The sequence below is a fragment of the Corvus hawaiiensis genome, chromosome 2, assembly GCF_020740725.1.
Source record: "Corvus hawaiiensis isolate bCorHaw1 chromosome 2, bCorHaw1.pri.cur, whole genome shotgun sequence".
Lineage (NCBI taxonomy): Eukaryota > Metazoa > Chordata > Aves > Passeriformes > Corvidae > Corvus > Corvus hawaiiensis.
The window spans coordinates 54,957,436-54,979,959 of record NC_063214.1 but is presented as its reverse complement, the minus strand read 5'-3'; the positions used below and the strand labels follow the sequence as shown (position 1 = coordinate 54,979,959).

Below are 22,524 nucleotides of genomic sequence, written 5' to 3'. Positions count from 1 at the left end.
GGAGGTATTTAAAAGATGTGTAGACATGGCACTGAGGGACATGGTTTAGTGGTAGACTTGGCAGTGTAGGGTTAACAGTTGGATTTGATGATCTTAAAGGTCTTTTCTGGTCTTAACAACTCAATGATTCTATAGCTAGGAAGCATTCTGTTACCAAGAAATACCATATGGTTGATTGACCCTGACTGGATGCCAAGTGCTCACCAAAGCCACTGTATTGCTCCACTTCTCAGCTGAACATGCTGAAGTTTTGGTCAGCCCTGAGTTGATTGGGCAGTTGGACTAGTTGGTTGTTGTAGGACCCTTCCTACTGAACTATTCTATTCTATTCTATTCTATTCTATTCTGGTCTAGTCTAGTCTAAATTTGTTAAACTTAAAAAGGATAACCAATTGAAAGTGTTTCTTCAGAATTTATTTTTAGTGGGGGGAACGGCTCTGATTTGGCTGTCTGTATCTCTGCTGTTTGCTTTTTGCAAATAGGTCAAATTGTGTGAATGTTACAGTAAACCTATTTCTAACCTTACATACATGAATACTTAGATCAATATTACTTTTATATAAGGAAACAATACTGTACTAAACACTTGCTATCAGTAATTGTTTTTAAATCACATAAAACTAAAATCAGTCAATGATTTTTAAAAAATGCAATTTTATATTAGACATTGCGTTTTAAAAAAAACAGCAGTAGAAAGAAAAAGAAACATTGACTCTTGGATGGTTTTAGACAAAAGCCAAAGATCTCCCATGAAATACAAACAATATGTACAGTTTTCACTTTTCTGCCACCCAGCAAGCCTAAAAATGCAGCCTATTTCTTGGAATTATGTACCCGTGACAGTAGCAGAATAGAGAAATTGCCATCTAGCGCACATATGAGCAGATAATCTTTTCCATTACATCTGCATTAAACATCTCGGTACTAGAAAATCTCCTGAATGACTTGTGCATAGCTGGAAGTTATACTTTTGTTTTCATGTTGTTACTGCTAAATGTATGTACATGTATTTTTATTCTATGTTTTTAAACTGCTTCTAGATAAGCTTTAAACTACTTTTAGGGATTTTTCTTTCATTGATAATAAACATGGAAAATACTCAAGGAAAAGAGTAGATTCTTTGCTCAGATCAAAGGCAATACGTATATATTACAAAAATTTAAAGGTGTATCATTTTGTGAAGCATTTTATCATAGAAAAAAGTTGAAAGAAATAGGGATAAAAGGGCAGGCAGAAAGCAGTCTTGATAATGTACCCTTCACAAAAAGCTAAGCGAGGTGTATGGAAAAGAGCGTGTTGCTAATTAGAAAGAATCTGATTCCTTTTGTTTCTTTTTGAATCTTGCTGCACTTCGAAAAGTCTGCACATTCTAACTGCACAAAAGGATCATATGCCTGCTTCAGACTTGAATTAATGTCCATATCAAGATAATACACATGGATAATTACATGGACCAAAAAAAGGAAAGTTCCACAGACAAAGACTATGTTAAAAAAAACATAGAAATCTCAAAGTTGGGTATTAAAACTGATAAAATTGTAGAATGAAAAGATATACTTGAGTTAACGTTTGTTCTCTTGTGTAGGCATCTGTAGTATGGTATAGTCTTTAATGCAGGTATTCAACAGGATAGATGATTTGGATTCATCATTTTTAGAGTTAATGAAGGCAAAGTCTTTCGGCCATTTTCCCATTGTTAGAGAAATAGATGTATAAATGAGGTTAAGACAGGTAGACAATCGATTCTGGTTTAAGCACTTAAATGCCATCCTCAACAACTGCTTCCCTTCTTTGACACAGAATTTCAAGTCGTCAATGAATTAAGCACAGCTCTGACTTGCACTAAATGTTTATAAATTCAATGAACTCCGTGAGTTCCTTTCTATGAGCAAATGGTGGTTAGGGGTGATAAACTTTCCCAAATCCATCCCAATAGCTTCTGAATTTCCTTTCAGAAATCGAAGGGGTTATTTTGGGGCATTGGTCATTTGTTGTTTTTCCGTCTGTGTCTTGTTTTTGCATCTCTAAGTCTGGAACAATAATACTTTACCAAAACCAGTGCTTTGAAGATAAACTCAGTAATGTTAAATTATTTTTGAGGAAATTCTGCCTGAAGGCCCTTGCTTTCCATTTCAGTCTCACCTTGTTGTGGTGACCCCTGACTCTGTGAGGAGCTGAGTGTCCTCTCTCCCTGGTGAGTCACCAGCTACTGCTCTGGAGAACCATTTCCCTCATTGTCTCATCTGCTGCTGGGGGAAAAGTACTCTACGACAGTTCCAATGCTCTTAGATGACTTTCAGCCTTTGCAGGTGTCTTTTGCCCTCTGTTGCCTCTAAAGGCAGTCTCCTTGGCAAGCCTGTAGGTCCTGTATAGAACCTACCATAAGAGCACTGTCAGGCTTTGCAGATATATGGCCATGGCAATAACATCATGGGAACAACAGGATAAAAACTGCTGTCCCACAGGCTCTAGGACACACTGCCATGGCAGCACAGGGCTAAGTGGGGAACCTGTGAGTGGAGCAGGATTCAGGGTTGCAGGGAAAGACCCTGAGTGGAACCAGAGGCTACAAAAGTGCTCATGGCCACAACGGTTGAAATCTCTGCTCTGGTTAGCTGAGGGCAATGTAAAATGCCTCAGTCTGTGGGAAACACACACTGCCTGTCGTTTCTTGAGCTATACAATCTACGGTGAGCAAAAGGACTGCATCTGCCTTTACACCATTTCTTGGCATATTTCAAAGGAATCTATGCCTTTACATAGGTGGTGTTCACCTTTTTTCCATCCTTGCTTTTTCCCTTCCCTTTTTTTTCATAACAGAGCCTATGTTTAATGTACTTACATTTTCCTGATAGCCTTCCTGGCTCCTGAGAACAGATGCGTTCTATTTTTATATGAAAACACAGAATAATTTTTTCTTCCAAGAGTACAAGCAAGCTAGGAAGATCTGTGTAAGGGCTGACTTCTCCATTATTATGTTTTCTTCAGTTTGTTATTTACATCTGACAGTGTTTCAAAACAGTACCGCCAGACAGAAATCTCTCTGCAGGAGGATTGCTTTCTGGCTTCTTACAATTCCATTTGAGGTATTGTCTGCTTCAAAAGGCTTTCAGTCTAGATAGAGAAGAGAAGCATGGAACAAGGCAAAGAAGAGAAGCAGAGAAAAGATAGTGTGACCTCCTGGGCTGGCAGAAGGCTGAAGTCTGATTCCAAGTGCAATAGATAATCCTACCTCTATTTAATTTTTCTGATGTCTTCTTAAAGCCTGTAAACCACTTTGATATGTTTTTGTTGGCATCAAATAGTGTTTGGGAAAAGGCATAATAAAAGAGACATTTAATTTCAGTGAGACTGGGTATCAGCTTGTTGCTGGTGACTGAAAATTATGAATGTCTGATGGCTCTTCAGTAGCTGGTGGCTTCTGTCCAGCTGCCATTTAACACCACTGGTGGCAGCTTCAGCGTGGGTGAAGAGGTAACAGGTTCAAAGAAAGCAGCAGCACTTACATCTTAATCGTTGTTTTTAATCAAATCAAGAGCAGCATGAGATGACTGGAATTACTGTACCCTTGGTCCATTAAATTAAGGAAAGATACTGGATACTGCATTTGGGTGAACTCTGTTTTACCTTCTGAAATTCCAACACTAATTTTCAGGACTTGTACTCAACAAAAGTTGCTATTTCCTTTTTTTTTTCAGTTTGAGCACCTTCTTTAAAATTGTTTCCTTCTCACTTTTCTCCGCTGTGAGCAATCTCTTGTTTCCCTCCAGTTACCACTCAGAATATGTCAGATGATTGAAATCATATTTGTAATAGCAATTCAGGTATTAAAGTTTGGTGTTAAAAAAAGTTATTTAGGAGTTTGCATTATTTAGTGTGACAAGTGACTATTTCAAGAATACCTGGGTTGATATGTACCTGTTCCAAATTACAAAGGAAAATATGTGAGGAATGGATAGAGTAGCTCATATTACCAAGGACTATGAGAGGGTTTTTTTTAAAAACTTTACCTGAGCAAAGAAATCGTGAAACTGCATGTCAAACTAAAGCCTGATCAAAACTATAGATGTTCCCTAAAGAAAAAAGTGGACATGGAAATAGGATCTTACTGAAGTCTTCCCTAGGTCAGATGCTTGTGCTTTTCTCTGCTAGTTAAAAAAATAAAAAAAAAAGAAGAAGAGGTGTTCCTCTGCAATAAGGTATGGTTTCATTTAGTCTGATGGTTCATCCTTAGGCTGTTATCCAGAAAAAACCCTCCTTCAACCACCTGACTCAAGAAGGTCTTTTGTATCCCAAAGGAAAAGAGCATGATGTATCATATTGTCTTTGGAGAAGTCACATGTCTTTATTCACACTGTTACAGGTACTCAGCTGACAGATTTTGTAATAAATATGCTGAAGCAAAATTTTCCTAAAGCCAAGAGCACACACCCATGGGAGTGATGGAGTCATCCTGTGGACCCAGGGATTTCCAGATGGTTTTTGCTTTGATCTTGGCTTCTTTTTAATTTTTTATTTATGGTGTTTGTCTTTGATACTAGTCACTGAAAAATTAAATTTTATAGTTTTATACCCTGTAACAAAAACAGGAGTTGGTGAGAGAATGAGATTTGGTTATACTGAGTAGTTAAACCCTCTTAAAGGATGAAGAGTTACATTTACATGCTAAATAAAGAAACATGCTCAGAAATTGTACTGTGTTCACACAGACTGATTTGAGAATCCTAGTCTTTCTAGTTAAGCAGAACAGTTCAAAAGAGAGATTTCTGTTAAATCATACGTACATGTAGATGCTCTCTTGATTAGGTACTCATGAAATTAGCAGTCAATTTCATAGATAGCAGCTGAAGTGCAGAGGGAAAAAAACCCCAAGAGGCACTTCCCTTCTGAGACTACAGGAAAAAACAAATACAAGTGGATTCCAGGGAACTGCATTTTCAAGGCAGTCTCCTTTCTTCTGAGATACAAGATATGTCTGCAATATATGCCTGTCTGCAGCACTTCTCTGCTTGATAGTGCAGACACAGGTGACTTTGGGTTGAGATGGAAGACCGTGTGAGGGGTTTACAGTCCCTGCCGAGCTCTGCACTGCTTGGGTTACACTTTGTGGCTACCACAGGTACCAGTGACTAACAAGAACTCGCATATTGGTGGCTGCTGGGATGGGGACTGTAAACCTGACCTGTAGGTGATCCTTTCCCCTGACATTTCTAATCTGCTGATCAGGTGAAAGTTCTGTGTGGATCTACCAGGCCTTGTCTTCAGTGGCAGAGGGATGTTCTACTTGTATCTGCTTAACTTCTTGACATAAACTCTAGAAAAGATTGAATATAAAAAGGACGGTTTAGCACCAGTTAAAATGAATGCAGTATTGGTATCTGGGGTTTTTTTCTCGACCAGTTGCATGCTAAGGTAGAACTTTTAAAGCCTCGTCTTTACTGGGGAGTCATACTGAGGGCACTTGACTAATGTGGAGCTCTGTACACACTGTCTTTTGGTGTGAAGACAAAAATGACAAGATGTACACAAGTAGAACACAAAAGCAGAAGGAACAAAAAGGCAAGATATGGTTTATTCCTAGCTACTTTGTAACTACATAATCTTACTGAGATAAAAATGTCGTTTTGGAAAGGACAGTCAAAAACTACGGAAGTAATTGAGACAAGGTCAAATAGTGATCTCACATCAGCATTTTCTAGCTAACAGTTGCTGAATATGACCTACACATGTTGTGACTTGTGTAAAACATTTTCTAGCTTAACTTTCCTACTCATAAGTTGTGGCTGCAAAAAAAGCCTTCACTATTCCTTTCCTTTAGTCTCCTCTTTCTTCTTCACACACACTCCTGAGTTTGGCAAACCACTTTTTTAAACACACCGAGTCATCTCTATGTGTTTGATAGAGTACAATGCGCTTGCACAATAGGCAATTCTATAGGAGACTATGATTTTAATACAGTGAAGTGGTATTGGCAGCTCCTCAGACTGGCACTTGATGCTTTAATTAATTTTTTCTTGCTTTTTGTTTCTATTACTTAATAAAAATATGCTCTATCAAAGTTTATTCATTGGAATGCCATCAAAGTACTTTTTATTTGTAGCATTTTCACTAGTTTATTATCATAGTACTATTCATAAATATTATCATATTTATTATTCATATTATCATGTGAAAACCTATTTTGCATTTATGTCAGTAGATGCTGGTATCCAGCTTTAGTGCTCTATTTTATGGGTATTCCCAAGTTCATGTGTGTGCCAGGTGCTGGAAAAGCCAATACAAAGACAGGTCCTTGCCCTGTTACACATCCTCAGCAAGAGAGGACAGTAAGGAAAGGAGTTCACAGCTAAGCTGTCACATACATCTGCTCTGAGCAGCCACAGTAATTTTGTTATTGTTGCAACTTTTTAATACATATTTCACTGGTGAAATTTTGAACTGATAAATCTTTTTCATAAGATGATAGGAGGGCGCTGTGTGTTAAGCTGAAGTCTGTAACCCCTGCCATTTTATGAATAAGTGACAAGAAACCTCTTGCCTCACTCAATAAAATGATCAATCACAACGATGATTTACCAATTTCATATGTCTTTATCTACATCAAGGTTCCCTCTAGGAACATGTGCTGTATCAGTCAGTGAGAAATGCGGTGCAGATACTGGATAGAAATGCAATTTCCAGCAAAAGTGCATTCCACCTAGATTTTAGGGAAATTTAGTGATCAGGAATGTAGTATTATTATGAAATGTTGTAGCTTTTATTCACATATTTGTTGCCATGTTTTCTGGTCATGAGCAGCTTATGTAAGAATGGTGTAATGATTGTAAATGGAGTTCAGGAAGGGGTTCAGAATCACTGCAGTCTCTTCCTGCTACACAGCACCTAATATCACCTCTATCTACAAATTCAGCATAATGACTCACAGGCACAGGAAGCCATAAACAAAAAGGTGAAAAAGGGGGGCCCCTGGAATGTACCAGGAAAATATCAGGAATTATCATTTCTATCCTGTTGTGATGTCTGTCTTAAGGATTATATTAATAATATCAGTAGTAAGAATAATGTCATAACAGCAAGAGCAATATGTACCTCCAGATATGCAGAGCATCCAGAAGGATTAATCTTGTGTCACTTTGGAAGTTTACACTGCAGTGGATGCTCATACTACCTTGTTCATCAGGTCAGGTTTAGATGGTTGCTTTGGGGTCGTACAACTTGTGTTATGACAGAAACTTGGTTAAAATAAAGTCTAGAAAACTACTTCAGATATAGAAGCAAATACAACAAGTATGTGAAGATTGGTGAAAGGAATCTCATCTCCAGAGCTAATGGCCATCTCTAGAGTTTCCTAATCAGCTCTCCATAGGAAGTCCTTGTAAGCTTTTAAAAATCCTTGTACATGTTTTATGTATTGGCACCTTTATATTTTGGATATGGGTAAGGAGGTGAGCAAACTTAAGTCTCCTGGGGGTCTCAATTCATTAATTGTGCTCTTGATTTCACATGTTGCTGTTGGCCAACATAAGAACAACTATCAGAATTTTGCTTTTTAAAAATGCAGTTGAAGAGAGCATTCAAACTTAGCTTAAACACTCTGGATGCTCTGGTGGTGACAAGTAAGTAATTTTTAGGATTTAAAACACTTCGTTTTCTCATCCTAAATAGATACTCATTAACATAATATGCATCAATAGGGAAATACATCAATAGTTAAATACACCATGGCATCTATTTGTCTCATTCCACTTGGTAGCCTCAAGTTTTTGCCTTCAGGACAGAATAATTGCTATAGTAATTCTAAGAAAAACTATTGTTGAAAGTTACAGGGAAGGAGTCCATCTATAAAGAACAGGTACCGGTGCCTAGTGTTACAAGGTGTATTGAAATGTAGCTGTTATCTTAAATTTGCTTGTAATAAGACCTAAGAGTATCTGCTTGGTTTAAAGAGAAGGCAGATCACTAGTCCTGTTACTCAGCAGTCTTGAGGACTAGGTCTGTGTGAATAGTAGTAGTTAAATGTTAGTTTCTAAATTATGCCATAAATGTCTAGAAGACACCTTTTACAACTTTACAAGTTTGAGATTCTAGAAAGCTCATTTTTAATGTCCTCATCTTGCTCTTTTCCTAAATTATTTCAGTGATATCAGTAATAAATTTGATTTTAGTCACTGTTGGACAGATCTGTGTGGTGTTTTGCTGAATACTGTATGAACATGCATACATACATATGCATGTGCATTCCCACTACACTTAGTACAGTATTTGAATGAGTGTTGATATGTGCAAACCATTGTCCTCTGTATAAAGATATTTTTAAGCCTAGATGAGTGGAATTATTTTCTATAAATCAAATTAGTGCATTGTGTTGTTTCTATAGTTATGCAAATATATTGCACCTTTACTCTAAACAAAGTGATGTTGAGATTGGATCACTCATAGCACCTAAGCACTATTAAGTGTATCCTTTATCAAGCAGTATGATGTGTTTTATTGATGTGTGTGGTGTGGTAGGTATACATGTTTCTTCATTATAATGTGTGGGCCCAGTATTAGCCAGTAAGAACAATGTATTATGTAAAAAGTAAGAAGAATCTTTTAAAAATGCCTACTATATTATCCAAAGGAATTAGCATTTGCTAGATTGCCAGTCAGCAAAGGTTTTACAAGAGTTATTGTCATTTTGATTTTCAGATGAGTCATTTGGTACATTGCCCCCAAAGGCACCTCATTATGATTCAGTGCACAGCATATAAAATTGCCTAGGCTTTCGGGGCTCCATGGAAAGCGAGTGGGGGTTGCGGTGGCTCAGCGTTGTGAAGCAGCAGCATTATGCTTAATTGACACCTTTGATGTAGCCCTAAGACAGCACCTGCACCTCCCACTGCTGCTCTGAAGACGTCAGCCTTACGCAGAAAAGGCTTCTGCTTATGAATTCTGCATCGCATTCAGCTCACTCTGTGAGCAGCCCCAGCTATCCTTAACTAATCCCATTGCTTCTCAGTTTGGCTACAGCTTGGCTTAGTACAGAGCAGGAATTTTGCTGCTTGCTCCTACCAGGTTAAACAGTCAGATTCTGTCCATGTTAGAACTCATAGAAGGTAAGTCAAATGCCTTGTTGATATCCTCAGTATGAAAATATTCTCCTAAGATTCAGAATCTGGGAATCTGTCTGTCTATTCTTTTTATCCTAGCACTTACAAATGTGGACAGTGATAGAACAGTTGCTTGTTTAAGAATATTTACGTGGATATGTGATACATGCTTTGTAGTGTTTCTGTCGGTGTTTCAGTGTATTATTGATAGCCTCTCGTGTGATTACTTTGTAGTAGAATTCTGTCCTCTGCTGGCATTGTTTTGTTAATTTATTGGATAATGTCATATGCACGTGAAGATGCTTCTAAAGAGATAGGTGCTGACATATGTGAAGAAACTTGCTTATTTGAGAAAGTGATGCTTTCCTGTAAGTCATACTGGAGGAGCTATATCCAATTCATTTTCCTCTAGAAAGCCCTTCTGGATTAAGTCTGAGGTGATGTTTGGGTCAGATAGTATTGCAAAAATTTCTTCAAATGATTGAGTAAGGAAAAGCAAGCAGCTGATTTGTTCTTGCAAGCAATACTGTGTTTTATTTTTACAGGGTAGCACTTCAAGCACTAGTTAAATGGAATGAAAAGGTTTATATATTGTGTCTTTTGAGATTAACAAAGCACCTAGTTCCCCATTACTTTCAAGTACAGGAACAGTATAGTTCAAGAAAACATGATCATGTTCTCTGCCATTGACTGAAGTCTATTCAGGTTTTTTCATTATTTTCTTCCACTCTGTATAAAAAATTTTCTTCATGAGCCAAAACTCTAAGGAAATAATTCTTTTTTGAATTACCTTATTTAATGTTTAAAACATTAAGCAAAAGCAAATGAATCTGTTTAATAAATTTAAAAAAAATGGATTTAACTATTTTGTTCCTTTAATAATGCCTTGTATTTATTTTTTTCAATTTCTTGTCCTTTTAGTGAATGGAACCCCTGGTAGCCAGCTTTCTACTCCCCGCTCTGGGAAGTCTCCAAGCCCATCTCCCACCAGCCCAGGAAGCCTACGGAAACAGAGGGTAAGGAAATAAGGAAACTGGTTTCTGAGCATGGCAGGGAAGAATCCAGCATAGCCATTATCCAATAGCCTTCTCCCTTTTGATCCCTTGAGTGCATTTAGAGCCATAGGGTGGAAGAGCCTGGCTACAATCCTTGTGTTTGTAAAACACCCTGAAGTGGAATACAACTGTTCTGTGTTTGTCAAAATGCTAAGTATACTGGGAAATGGCTTATCCTTGAAGGAAAAAAACAGGGGTTATCTCTCTCCTTTTTTACAAGACTTTTTGTTTGTTTGTTTTACTTTCTTTTTATGAATGTTTCACAACTGAAAGCAAATGCTCATGTTGTCAAAGGAATCTCTTTTGTTCCTAACTTTCTGTGCAAACTACAGACTGCTTTGATTTTGAAGCAAGGTGAAAGAATGCACTGTGGAATTTAGCTGTGATATCACAGTCTTGTGCAGTGAAGATACTATCAGCACCAAGGCAATGTGAGACTTGTCAGTCACTTTCCTGGACAAGAGTTGATAGTAGCTGCAGGTTCCCCCTAGTTATCCTGTATGGAATCTACTTTCCTTCCTATGGAGGAATCTACAATATTCCTAAGCATCCAGAACTAAGCTAGTGCTTATGTTACTGCTGTAACCCTCTGATAAAATATTACTTATTCAACCCAAAAGCTCCACGTACTGATTTAATTAATTGTATCTGTTTAAAAGCAATAGGACAGATGTCTTTGTATTTTCTGCTATTTTCTAAACCGTGGTCAGTTCTCAATGAAAGCATCCCTAAGGCAGTACTCTGTATCTCAGCCTTGTTTATAAACAGAGTTTGAACACAATGTTTTTTCTGCCTTTTCAGTTTTTAAATAAAGACATAATTTGTGTCTCTCAAAATAAGGGGGTTATGTACAAAATTGGCGGTGTTTGAATTTGGTGCAGACCTGATTCCCCAGATACCCAGATCAGGAATAGCTGTAGCACGACACAGCTCCCTTCTAGCCTGTGGGCCCTTTTTTATGTCTGGTGTATGCCAGGGAGCTGAGGAGTTGTGCATGCCCAAGTCTTACCTCCATCTGGGATACAGCTATGGGTTTCTGCCATGACTTGTTTACAGACACAGGAGCCAACTGTGATCTTGCAGTGTAGGGACAGCCAGAGAGCAGCAGCCTGGAGCCTCAGGGTAGTGTCATGGTTTTCATCATCAGATACACAGAAAGTAAAGATGCAAGTTCCAGTGGGTAAGCTGGTGCTAAAATCTTCTTGGATGCAATGTCTTCCCCACCTGTTTGTTCTCTCTCTCAAGGCTTATTAATGAATCATTAATAAGTCACTGAAGAGGGAACAAAGAGTCTTCCAAATGAATTATACATTGGTGATGTGAGGGCGTCTGTTTAGATGGATGATACCAGTTTACATTGGCTTTGCATTTGCTGTAAGGCTGTCTCTTTTCATTGGTAACTTTCCTAAACTTTCTTTCTCACCACTGATGCTTCGGTCTCCACAGTGAAGAAATGTTTTTCTGCTAACGTTTGTGGATGGGTGAGTGGGAACCATGTGATCAGCACCATTAGACACAAGGGTTTTCTAGGCACAAGATTTCTGACTTTCAAATGTGAAGAGGAGAGCAGATGGGCTTCTTTTTATGTGTAAGTGTGATAGGATCACCAAGTGGCAGTGTTATGGATGCAAAGTGCTATGTAGTGGTAACAAAATCAGACTGCTAACTGTAGAGAAAATAAATATTGAAGTAAACTACAGGAGAGATAAGACATTGTTAAGGAGTTGAATTCTCTTCTCCAATATTCGTATTCAGTCCCCGTGACCTCGGTAGGGGAGCTTTCATGCTTGTCTGGCTTTATTTAGACAGATTTATTTTTTTTACCTGATGAAACATGGAATATATTCATGTAAAAATAGATTGCAATCATGTAAAATGCATTGCAGTAATACTATTTAGGTTACAAAATCAACTTCTCAAGAAGTTCAGGGATGGAAACTTTACACTCAGTCTGAGAATTTATTTCATCTGCTTTCATGTTAAAGTTGTGAAGTGAGTGAGTTAGAAGTTCAGTGTAAAAACATATGATTGTGTCATTAAAGGTTCTAATGTGCATTCCAATGAGTAAATTAGGCATTAAGCAGTGCTTGCAAATCATAATTTCATTGTTAGCAGTATAAATGGTGTTCTGTTTAGTTTTAGTACCGTCTTCCGGGTTTTGTTTAAAAATTTAAATTCTACTTAGGCGAGAGGTTATTTTATGTACCATATTGTCATAAACCAAATTGGAACCCAAAGCATTTTGTTTTGTCTTCAGTGGCTTCAGCTACAGGGCTGCCAAGCCTGATGAGGATTTATTCCCTAGAAGGTTGTTGAAGTGCTAGTATCATGTGATAGACTTACAAGGGAGAAGAGATGGATTTAAGTTCCCATCTTGTCCCCAGTGTTGAGAGGTGAGGTGTTCCTAGTGCTGGCTGCTGTAGCCATGGTCTGGGGTTGACTGTGATGGCTGGCTTTCTGAGTGGTCTGTCTTTCTCTCTTTACCTGCAGTTTGAGGGAGCTGCTGCTTTAGAACTGAAATAAGATGCTGGGTCCAGGGAACACCAGCTCAGATGTGTAATTTGGGGGTTTTGTGCCTTTCTCTGTGCAGTTAGAGTTAGAGGAGTTCCTGTTCTCTCATGCCATCAGGTACATGGGATGCCAGTGGTATGTGCTGGGTCTGGAAGGCGATAGGAATATTTCCTCTAGCCTAGCCTGGTTCTCCTTGACTTAACCAATCAATCAGTTCTTCAGCATGCCCATCCAGTGCTATGAGGGAGTTGTAGGCTTGAGACATCAAAATGCTGAGGGGTCTAGGCAAGCTGCCAGTGTTTTTCCTGGGAAGTACAGGTGAGACGAAGTCATGCTTTTGAATCCAGAGGCACCAAAGCAAGGTACTTCCGCAAAAGGAGGGATCTCTTCCTGGGAATAGTAAAGACCTGTGGAGTGCATTAGGCAGCTTAAAATAGGGATTAATCATCTTACATACTGATATTTCATCACTCCTCTTTTTAAAAAATAAGTTCTGGCCTTTGAATGAAGGCTTTCCATTGATGTAAATAAAGCCAAAAATGCTGCTGTGGTACTTACTCAAGAAAACAGTACTCTTGTAACCCTATAGATAAAATTTTGTACCCTCAAAAGCCAGAATATAGAAAGATAAAGTTTATTCTTTCTCATCTGCATATGTATGTGGCTGAGTTGTCTCCAGAAATTCAGAAATCAGTGAAAGTTATATTTTTATAATCTTGTGCGAAACGCAGGCTATATTTGAAGAAAGTAAGATTTGAAAGATTAATTTCATGGGTGTAATTCACGGAGTTGAAAGTGAACTAGGAACAATTTATCAGCTATCTTAGCTAACTGTCAACCAATTTTCAGCCTCTGAATATTTTAACTAGCAGGCTGTGTGCTATAGTTATGCTTTCTTGCAGTTTAATTATTTCTTTAGTCTTAAATAGGAAATTAAGATTCTAGTTTTTAAATTGTTATGAATGTCATTTTCTTTTCCCCAGAGGATTAATACATCTGAAATTCATGTTTATAGCATTTTGAAGGAGAGTTAAGCACACAAATGTAATTTCTTCTGCAACAGAGTGCAGTTAACCAAAAAGGCAACATGGCATTTAAAGAAAAAAACCTAAATATTTTTTCTATGTCCCTAGAGATTGAAACCTATAGAATAAAAAAAGATTAGATTTAAGGTACCTCTTGACCCGATTAGGTCAGTTGAATTCTATCTATATAAGGATTTTTTGAGTTGTATGTAGCCAAGAAGTCTGATTCATTCAGCAATTTTTGTCTTCTTATAAATCTATGTAAGATAATAAATAGCTTCTCCTCATAATTTCAAGAAACACAGCTCTCTGGCTAATTATAGGCAGGGAAAATTCTTTCAGAAAGAAAAAACTTTTTAAGACTCTCAAGTATTTAAAAGCAGGTGAAAAAGCAGAGAAAATGACACTGAAATCTTGTTAATGATTTTGCCTTAAAGCAATCATTGAGTTATTAAAATAAACACAAAAATATTCTCTAAATACTAAAAGTCAGAAACATCTTCTTGGTCAGTTCCAAATGCTTATTTTTTTACATTCAGAAGCAAGAGCAGTCACCTGGGAGATACTGTTCACAGATTTGGGGTGCTACCCTCTCTAGCAAATCAAAAGATTTTTTTTTTCTGTGCTATGTATTAGAAATTCCCAAACTGTATATTCTCAAAAGAAATTTCAATAATTAACTAATTAGTTAGTATTCAGAATAAGATGGTTTTACCTGTTTAAAATTCTTCTCTTGTCTAAATTGTATTTAAATAGATTGTAAATAGAAATGTATTTAAGATCTGATTTTCACTCTGCCAGTCTAATGCTTTCTACTGCATGTATACATGCCCGTTGGCAGAATACATACAGAATAAGCATTCTAGGGAATCAGCTCCCCCTTTAAGGTACTTCATTCCTGCAAATAAGATATAAACCTCCATAACTTATTGAGATCCTTATAAATTTGAAATTTGTGAAGCATTCATTTTAGCTGGTCCTTTTTTGTAGTATAGCTTTCAGACTTGTTCATTTCTTGTCTCAGTTATCTTACTGTGATTAAAAAAGGCAAAACAATCCATCCAAGGTCAACCCTAAAGCAGGCTCCATCAGCTTTCCCATTCTCATGTTTTCTTGTATTTTGTCTCACAGGTTTTTTTGTTGCAATTTGTTCATATGTTTTATATAGAAAGGACCCCCCAAAACACCTTAAAGATATCAGAGAATGGCTATGAGATATGCTGGGCACCTGCTCAATCAGAACCCCTCTGAACCATCACTTATTCTTAATTCACCTTAAAAAGACAGTGCCCTGTGCTCTACCACTTCTCTTTTTTGAACTTTCATTCCGTGCTGCTGTTTGTCTTGATGAGGATTGTAGTGCTGTGTAGGTGGGATAGGGCAATGTATCATCCCATAACACCTCTGGCACTTGAGGATTATCTGATCCGTCAGAGGACCAGTGTGTTGAAAGAGTGAAGTGGTTCTGTACACTCAGACTCTCCCTCTTCTGTCATGAGCTGGTTGCTTGGCTACCGACAGAAAGAGAGTGATGGGGGACAAGTGTAAAACACGCTGTCTTTTTATACATGCACACGGACACAGAGGAACTGTGGAAAAGGGATACCATCGTCAGTACAACACAGGCAACGGCAATATTCAGTGTCAGCAGTCCAGGGCACAAATGTTGCTGGATCCATGCTCTATCACCAGTGGGTGGCAAGTTTTTATTACCTTATGTAAGGTAAGCATTTACTCTGCCACTCTGCCACTGCAAAACTGAAGGGAAATATATTCCCTTAGAGATTAAATTAATGTTTCCAAGTTTCCACACCATTAGGAGACTCTCTGGAAGAGACAAATACTGTTTGAATAGTGTTTAATAGCAAAGGATTCAAAAATAATTGCCTCTGAGAATATGTTGTACATTGAAACTTCAGCTTTATTTACTAGCTATCTATTTTTTTATTAAAATAATAATATGACATTAAGACAACAATATGAGTATAAAGAATGTGTATTTTGTGTTAAACAATGTCTTCTGGTCCACAGTAACAGAAAGAATATAAGACGGTTGCAGTGCAACAAATCAAACACAATAAACAAATCTATACTGCACTTCATCTTACAGGACCTGTATCGCCCACTCTCTTCGGATGATATGGATTCAGTAGGAGACTCAGTGTAAAAGAGAAAATGGAACAATGTTTATGGTTTGTGATTTGATGAAGGTTTAACATTTTTAAAGAAAATAGCTGCTAATTTACAGTAATAGTGAATCGCACAAAAGAGTTTTGCATATTTAATATTAACAACATGGGGCCAAATTAATTCTAGTGTGTGGGGGTATTTTTTGGCTTTATCACTGCATTTTAATGCAAGAATTTGTAATGAATGAGCCATTGAATATGTCCATCAAATCCAGAACAGCATTGTGCCTACTTAAAGGCACAAAGATTGGATAAGGTAAATATAACGCACAAATCCATAGTGGGCACAATTATGAATAGCACTATTTTTATCATCTAAGGTACTGATTATATGTTCTGTTTTTACCATATGTGTCTTCATTCATTTTGGTATGAACAGTTAATGAGTACTTTGCTTTTACCAACGAATAGGTAAAATGCAGAGAAGAAAAAACCTGCCATATTAAACTGCTTGCACCACGCTGTCTGATCCCAACACGCACACTTGGAACACACTAAGTTTAGTCTTTTTTATCTAAATGAAAAGAAAGTGAAGAAATCCTGTGTGGTCACAGGACAAAAGTAAATTCTTTCAAAGCAGTGTTCAAATTCTCTTCACTGCGTTGCTACCTGATGACTGTAAACAGAAGGGTGTTCACAGGCATTATGAATGTTTTACCTGGCAAGAGCTGTTAATGCTGATCATCCATGTGTTGCAAGTAAATATGGACAGATTTATGACCGAGGAAATATGAGGGCCTGCTGGCTAGCAGCATCATCTGACACAGATATGATGACACCTTTTGGAAAAATATATTTTGCCTGAGAAAGTAATTGATTATTTTCACTTATGTTAAGAACAGGAACATCATTTTTTTATTTGCTATGAGAAGACATTTTGTGCATTTTAAAAAGAAAGCCTACAGAAATGGTGATACTGTAAATCATCCTCCCATTGACCTAATTTTTCTGTTTTCACAGTATCTAGAGGTACTCTTTTTGTACAGCATGAATATGCAAAACTCCTTTAGTGTTGAAGTAGGTCGCGCATTATAACCAGTTGCTTAACAAATATCTACTAATTTGTGTTTGTTTTCTGCTGCTTTATTGTGAGAATCTTAGTCTACTTAATTTACATAATAGCAATATTTCCCATTGTATGTTGTATTTAACCCCATAGTGTAGTGATCACACACTTTTGCAGTCTTATACTTTCCTTTCATTTTCTCAAATACTAATGATTTAAGAATTAGAAATCAGTGTGTTTCTGATTCTCAACAAAAATCTATAGAGATTATATTTTTGAGCTACTAGTGAGGATTTAATATATTTTGAAATCAGGAAAATTTACTGAATTGAAGAACAGGTTTAGCTGCCACATGCCAACTTGTAAATGTAGTGAAATAATTCCTTTAGACTGATTTGTCCATGATAAAATTCAGCAGATGGAAAATGTTGGCATGTGATGTTATGGCTTCACTGTATCAACATAATTTTCTTTACAGAGGATATTTGCAAAAAGAAATAAAAGGGCAGCAGAATACAAAACTTACCTTCTCTGTTTCCAATACTTGGTTCCAGTATCACCTGGAGAGAAAGTCATTGATCTGGCAGGTTTACTGAAGCAGTCAGGTCATTCCCTTTTGAAATGCATGTTTTGCCATTCCTGCTTCAGACTTCAATATAAAACTGTTCCCAGCCATAAGAACAGCCATAAGTCCATCCTTCACCCCATACCCTACTCCTAAGGCTGCCCTGTTCTACTGAAAAAGTTTGCAGCTGTGAAGTTACTTGCATTTTCAGCTGTTATGAGAGAATGTCTTTGCAAAATGTATTACTTGATCCTGAGAAATGCATATTATATAAAGGTGCATTGGGATCAGTTTCCAAAAATTCAGGCAACTCGACCAGATTGAACGAAATACTTACTGACGTTTTGAAAATTGTTTTTTCCTGTAAAGAAAATAAATTCCAGGAATTTTATTTTTCCTCCCTTCTCCCGTATAGGCTACTGCTGCTTTAGGCAGTTTATTAAGAATGTTTGCTCTGCACAGGGAGCACGGATTCCCAGCAAACCTGAATCCCATGGCTTTGCTTAGCTGTGGAAAAGAAAAATGGACCTTATATCAGTAATTGTTATCATAGTGAGTTCTCCATCAAGACTGTTTTAAAAAAGAATATGCTAGTCCATAACATTTAATCATTTCAACATATGACTTGTATTAAGGGGCTATTCAGGGGCAAGATGTATCATTAATATTTCATTTAAGGAATGAAAGTCCCTTAGAGATTGAAAAGGTACACTGTTTATAGACTTTAAGATCCTTTTTTGTGTGGAATGTAATTCCCATTATACATGAGCAGAAATGAAATGTTTCTTTTGAGCAAGACCAGAAGGTTTCAGTTTATGGGTGAAACTGAAATTGTGTTCCTTGATGCTGTAGTTCTGCTTGCAACAGCACAGGTTTTAGTTTGTTCCTAGATTTCATCAACTGCATTAAATAATGGAATAGCTTAAGCAACTTTATAGTGTTTGAACCTCTGATAGTTCTCTGTATGCTGCATTATTTGTGCCTACTCTAAGGTGATTATGATGTAGCTAAAGAGTCTTGTATAGATTGTGAAAGCTTTGCTTCCCTTTGAGCTTTATGAATACTTGTGATTATTTCCCTAATGCTTTCTGCAACTTTGTTTTGTTTTGGTTTTTTAAATCTCTTTTCTTCTTTTGTGCAACAAGCAGTTCACATGTGAAGCACAGAACGTGTATGTTCATATTTACATGCACGCACACACGTACATAGATTAATGGCTTTGGAACCCATGCGCTGTTACGTCACATTTGTGACTTTAAACAAATAAGTGGGGAAAATGTTTTAACAGGAGGATGCTCGTCTGGTGGGCTTCACTACAGCTCTGTTAAAGTTGGGAGAGCTGCACCAACCAGTACTTGCTGAGCAGCTACCCCAAGGAATTCCGTACAATTTTAAGAGATCACATCTACCAACAAGGGCTAAGTTCAAACTGATCAGAAGTTAGTGGCAAAGCCACTATTGACTCCAAGGTGGGAAGGATAGAACCTTACGCACAAATACACACACACAGACAAAACATTAATCCTAAACTCAAATCTGAAATTTGAAAGTTCGAAATGGTATTCTTGTGACATGTTCAGTCTTATGCCTCCTCTTGAACTCTACTGTTCCGCAGTGCATTAAGTCATGCAAAATTAGAAGTTCTTTTGTTGAAATCAGTAAAATCTTTAACATTCATTATGCAATGTGAAAATTGATTTCCAATTTGTAAAATAATTCAGCAACAGCATGTTATATTTAGTTATTTTTCTCTTCACAAATCATTTTCACAGGGCGCATTTGGCTGAAAGATGAACATTCTGGGGTATTAATATTGTGGCTATAAAGGTATATTATAAGAAAGGATATATATACTGTTCATCAGCCTAGAAGAACAACTGGATTGAGATTGTGTGGAGTAAAAATTTAGATAAAAAATAGTGTTTTCTTCTGCAGTTTCATAATTCACACTACAGTGTGAACTATATGTGGTGCATATGTTACAAAAACTGCACTCTGAATGTAAAATGAATTCACAGTAATATAGAAAAAAACCTCTGATCAATTCAAGTTTACTGTTTCTGTCAAAAATGCAGAGAAATGAACAGACAGAAAATCTTTATGGTGCTAAATTACCTCATCACTTGATGAATGCATAGATTAATGTTGTCTGTGCTTTTTCTCGTATCCAATTAATGGTGTGCAACCAAATACAAGATTGGTTTTTATTTAATCTTCACTTTCAGTTCTATCTGCTAGTGACAAGAGCTTTTAACTATGAGTGATGAAAAGTAACTTTAGGAAGCACAGCCAGCAACACCTTTACGTGCAGAGCAAAGCAAGCAAGTGGTTGTCACCCTCTTTGGAAATGAGTGTGCTTCCCCCAGGAAAGCCCTTCTATCCGGAAGGCAGGGTCTGCTGAGCAGAGCAGGGGCTACTCTGAGCTGTGCTCGCTGCCATGACAATTCTGGCTGGCTCAGTTTGCCTCTCTCCAGCTGGCTGCTGCTCCCAGGCTGGCTGAGCGCCCCGAGTCCCCGCGGCAGGCAGTGGGTCTGTAGGTGACACCTGTGTTGTGTCCGCACACGCGAGCACAGGGCTGAACACACACGCAGTGCACCCGCGCACGTGCTCCTATGCGGTTTTGTGTCTGTGATTGCGCATGGTGGTGATACTCGAGTTTGCTTAAATTAACCCTCAGCAGTGAAGTATGAAGAAAGCTGTACTATATTCAGCGTGTACTTGTTGTCTGATGTTATATGGGATAATTAGATTGTGGTTTGCCCTGCAATACAGTGTTTTGGAATTTGGACTCTAGTGAAAGAGGAGCTAACAATGTTTGTGCTAAGGCCTCTTCATTTTCTTAGTTGCACTATGATATTGTAAATATTGGCACATTTACAACATAAGTTTAAGATTTTACAAAGTTATGCATACAATTATTTTTTTTAATGAAAAGTGCTTGGATATTTGCTTTTAAAATTATACCATTTTTGTATTAATGTGATGCAGGAAACCAAAAAGAAAGCTGTTGATTTATCAACAAAAAATGTAAAACTTGCAAAATAAACGCCGATGAATGTTTTATTTCTTATAATCAGCTGAAGAAAATCACCTTCATTTTTGTGCCATTGGTTCATCATACTGTATTGTACTTGTGTTTCATATTTGACCATGTCATCTTGGTTGCAATTTGTTATTTTGCTAGATTTAACATTAATGTAGATTATTGTAAGTGATGTAATAAATATATATTAAAAATGCACACTGTTCAGAGAATTTATTTTGGAAACATGATTACCAGGCTTTAACAAAATACTTGCATTTGGTATTGCTTGTTCATTTTGGATCAACATTGTACATCTAGCCTTAGTGTAAGCATATGGGATTCATGCATCCTAATGGGTTCCTTTAAACAGTAGATGCATTCAGTGTCTTTTTTTAGTAATAAACTCTGGGCTTTAGTGTGTAGATACAAAAAATCCTACAGGGAGGAATTTGGTCTGTAGTGGGTGTTGTGAAGACAGTAAATATAACTGCCTTGAATTGCTTATGGGTAACTTTGTGTGCACATGATGGGATAGATTTGAAGTATGAAGTGGGGAATTAGTAGAATATCCAAAGTAAGGTACCAGCTCCCTACCAACAGCTCAGCCCCAGCAGAACTTCTACTAAGACAAGTATTAGGAAAATATGCTTGTGAAAAGCTAATGGTAATGAAACATACCTGGTGTGTTTTAAAATAAGTACCTAATTTTCTGATACATCTTTCCACTCTTTAAAAATGCATGTCCATAGCCTAGTTTTATTTCTTGTTTGGCAGGGGTGGGGGAAGAGAGATGTTACAATTTCTGACATGTCATCTGCCAGCCTGATGCTTCAGCTGATATTCATACACTTTCCTGGAGGGAACTGTGGGCCTGATAAAAGTTCTAGTTTGGAAATGCTCTTGGTTGCTGGTAAATAGGTCTGCCTAAAAAAAGTGTACACACATAGAAAGGAAACAATACAATAGAAATTGGGAAGAGTGGAAACAAAATAATTGAGGTTTCTGTTTGTACCAAGAAACAGTTAAAAATACCAGGAGAGCTTTTAAAATGCAACTAAATAAAGTGGTTCTTTTGCTGTGCCCTTAATTAGGTGGAAGAAATAAAAACCTCCTTTTGATTGGTGGGTTTTCAATTTTTATTCTGTGGTTGAGTGGAAAAATTTACCTGCGTATAACTTTAGAAGAGGTAAAAGGAAACCTTCACATTGCATCACTGAACATGTAGCTTTTTATGTTAACCACAATAAGGATACAGAAATTACAGTAATAGCTTCCAATACCATGAATCTGATACTTTTTTTTTTAATATCATCAATCTTTTCTGAATGATGCCAAGAGCTGAGTGAGCCTAGGGTTTGAATTATGGCTCAACTTTGGAAGCAGCTGTTAGGAACTAGTGGAGGTTACATTTAAATTTATTGTTGAATACCATGTAGGAAACTATGTTGGTCTTTCCAAATTGTCTTGTTACACAAATCAAATGAGTGTATAAGCATCCAATGCTGCAGCTTAGTAAGGGAATCTTAATAAAACAAAGTGCTTCAAGCTTGAAAATTTAACTTCAGACTGTCAGCTCCATTTCCTTGCAAACTCTCCCATTTGTCCCTCTATCCCTCAAAGAAGAAAACCAACACAAGACCTGATAATACGCCAGATAATTGCTTGTGTCATTTGAACTTACCTCTCTCCTCACTGTGTAAATTCTGAATTGCATAAATGAACAGCAACAAAAAAATCACTTGCCTCTGTAGGGCCTCTCTTAAGTGTCTAAAAAAACAGGGCAGGATGTACAATTGTGAATAAGTTTGTAAGCAGGTTTGCATACATTTTTTACTGTTCCTTTCCAGATGAAGCAGTTTATAAATAAATTTGAATCTGATGTGCCTGTTTAGTGCAGTAGTCAAACTGGAAAAGAGAACAGTTGCATCATTTCTCTTTCTATAGATTGAACTCCATTAGGTTCCATTCTTCCAGCATGAAGATTGTGGATTTCATGTTTCTTCATTAAGTAATTTTTTTTGCCAACTCTCTACTGTTTACATGAAAGCTTTTTCCC

General features: G+C 37.2%; 1 protein-coding gene across 6 annotated transcripts in view; it reads left to right on the top strand.

Annotated features, from left to right (window-relative positions):
- Positions 1 to 22,524, top strand: part of DCLK1 (doublecortin like kinase 1) — a 240,177-nt gene that overhangs the window by 164,548 nt on the left and 53,105 nt on the right. For 4 of the 6 annotated variants that reach the window (XM_048295102.1, XM_048295101.1, XM_048295099.1 and 1 more), the window contains exon 6: positions 10,014 to 10,108. In XM_048295102.1, the coding sequence (XP_048151059.1) occupies positions 10,014 to 10,108 (95 nt within the window). Of the gene's footprint in view, positions 1 to 8,902; positions 9,099 to 10,013; positions 10,109 to 15,793; positions 20,685 to 22,524 lie in introns of those variants that run through there. The other 2 variants (XM_048295104.1, XM_048295103.1) reach the window with 2 other exon arrangements.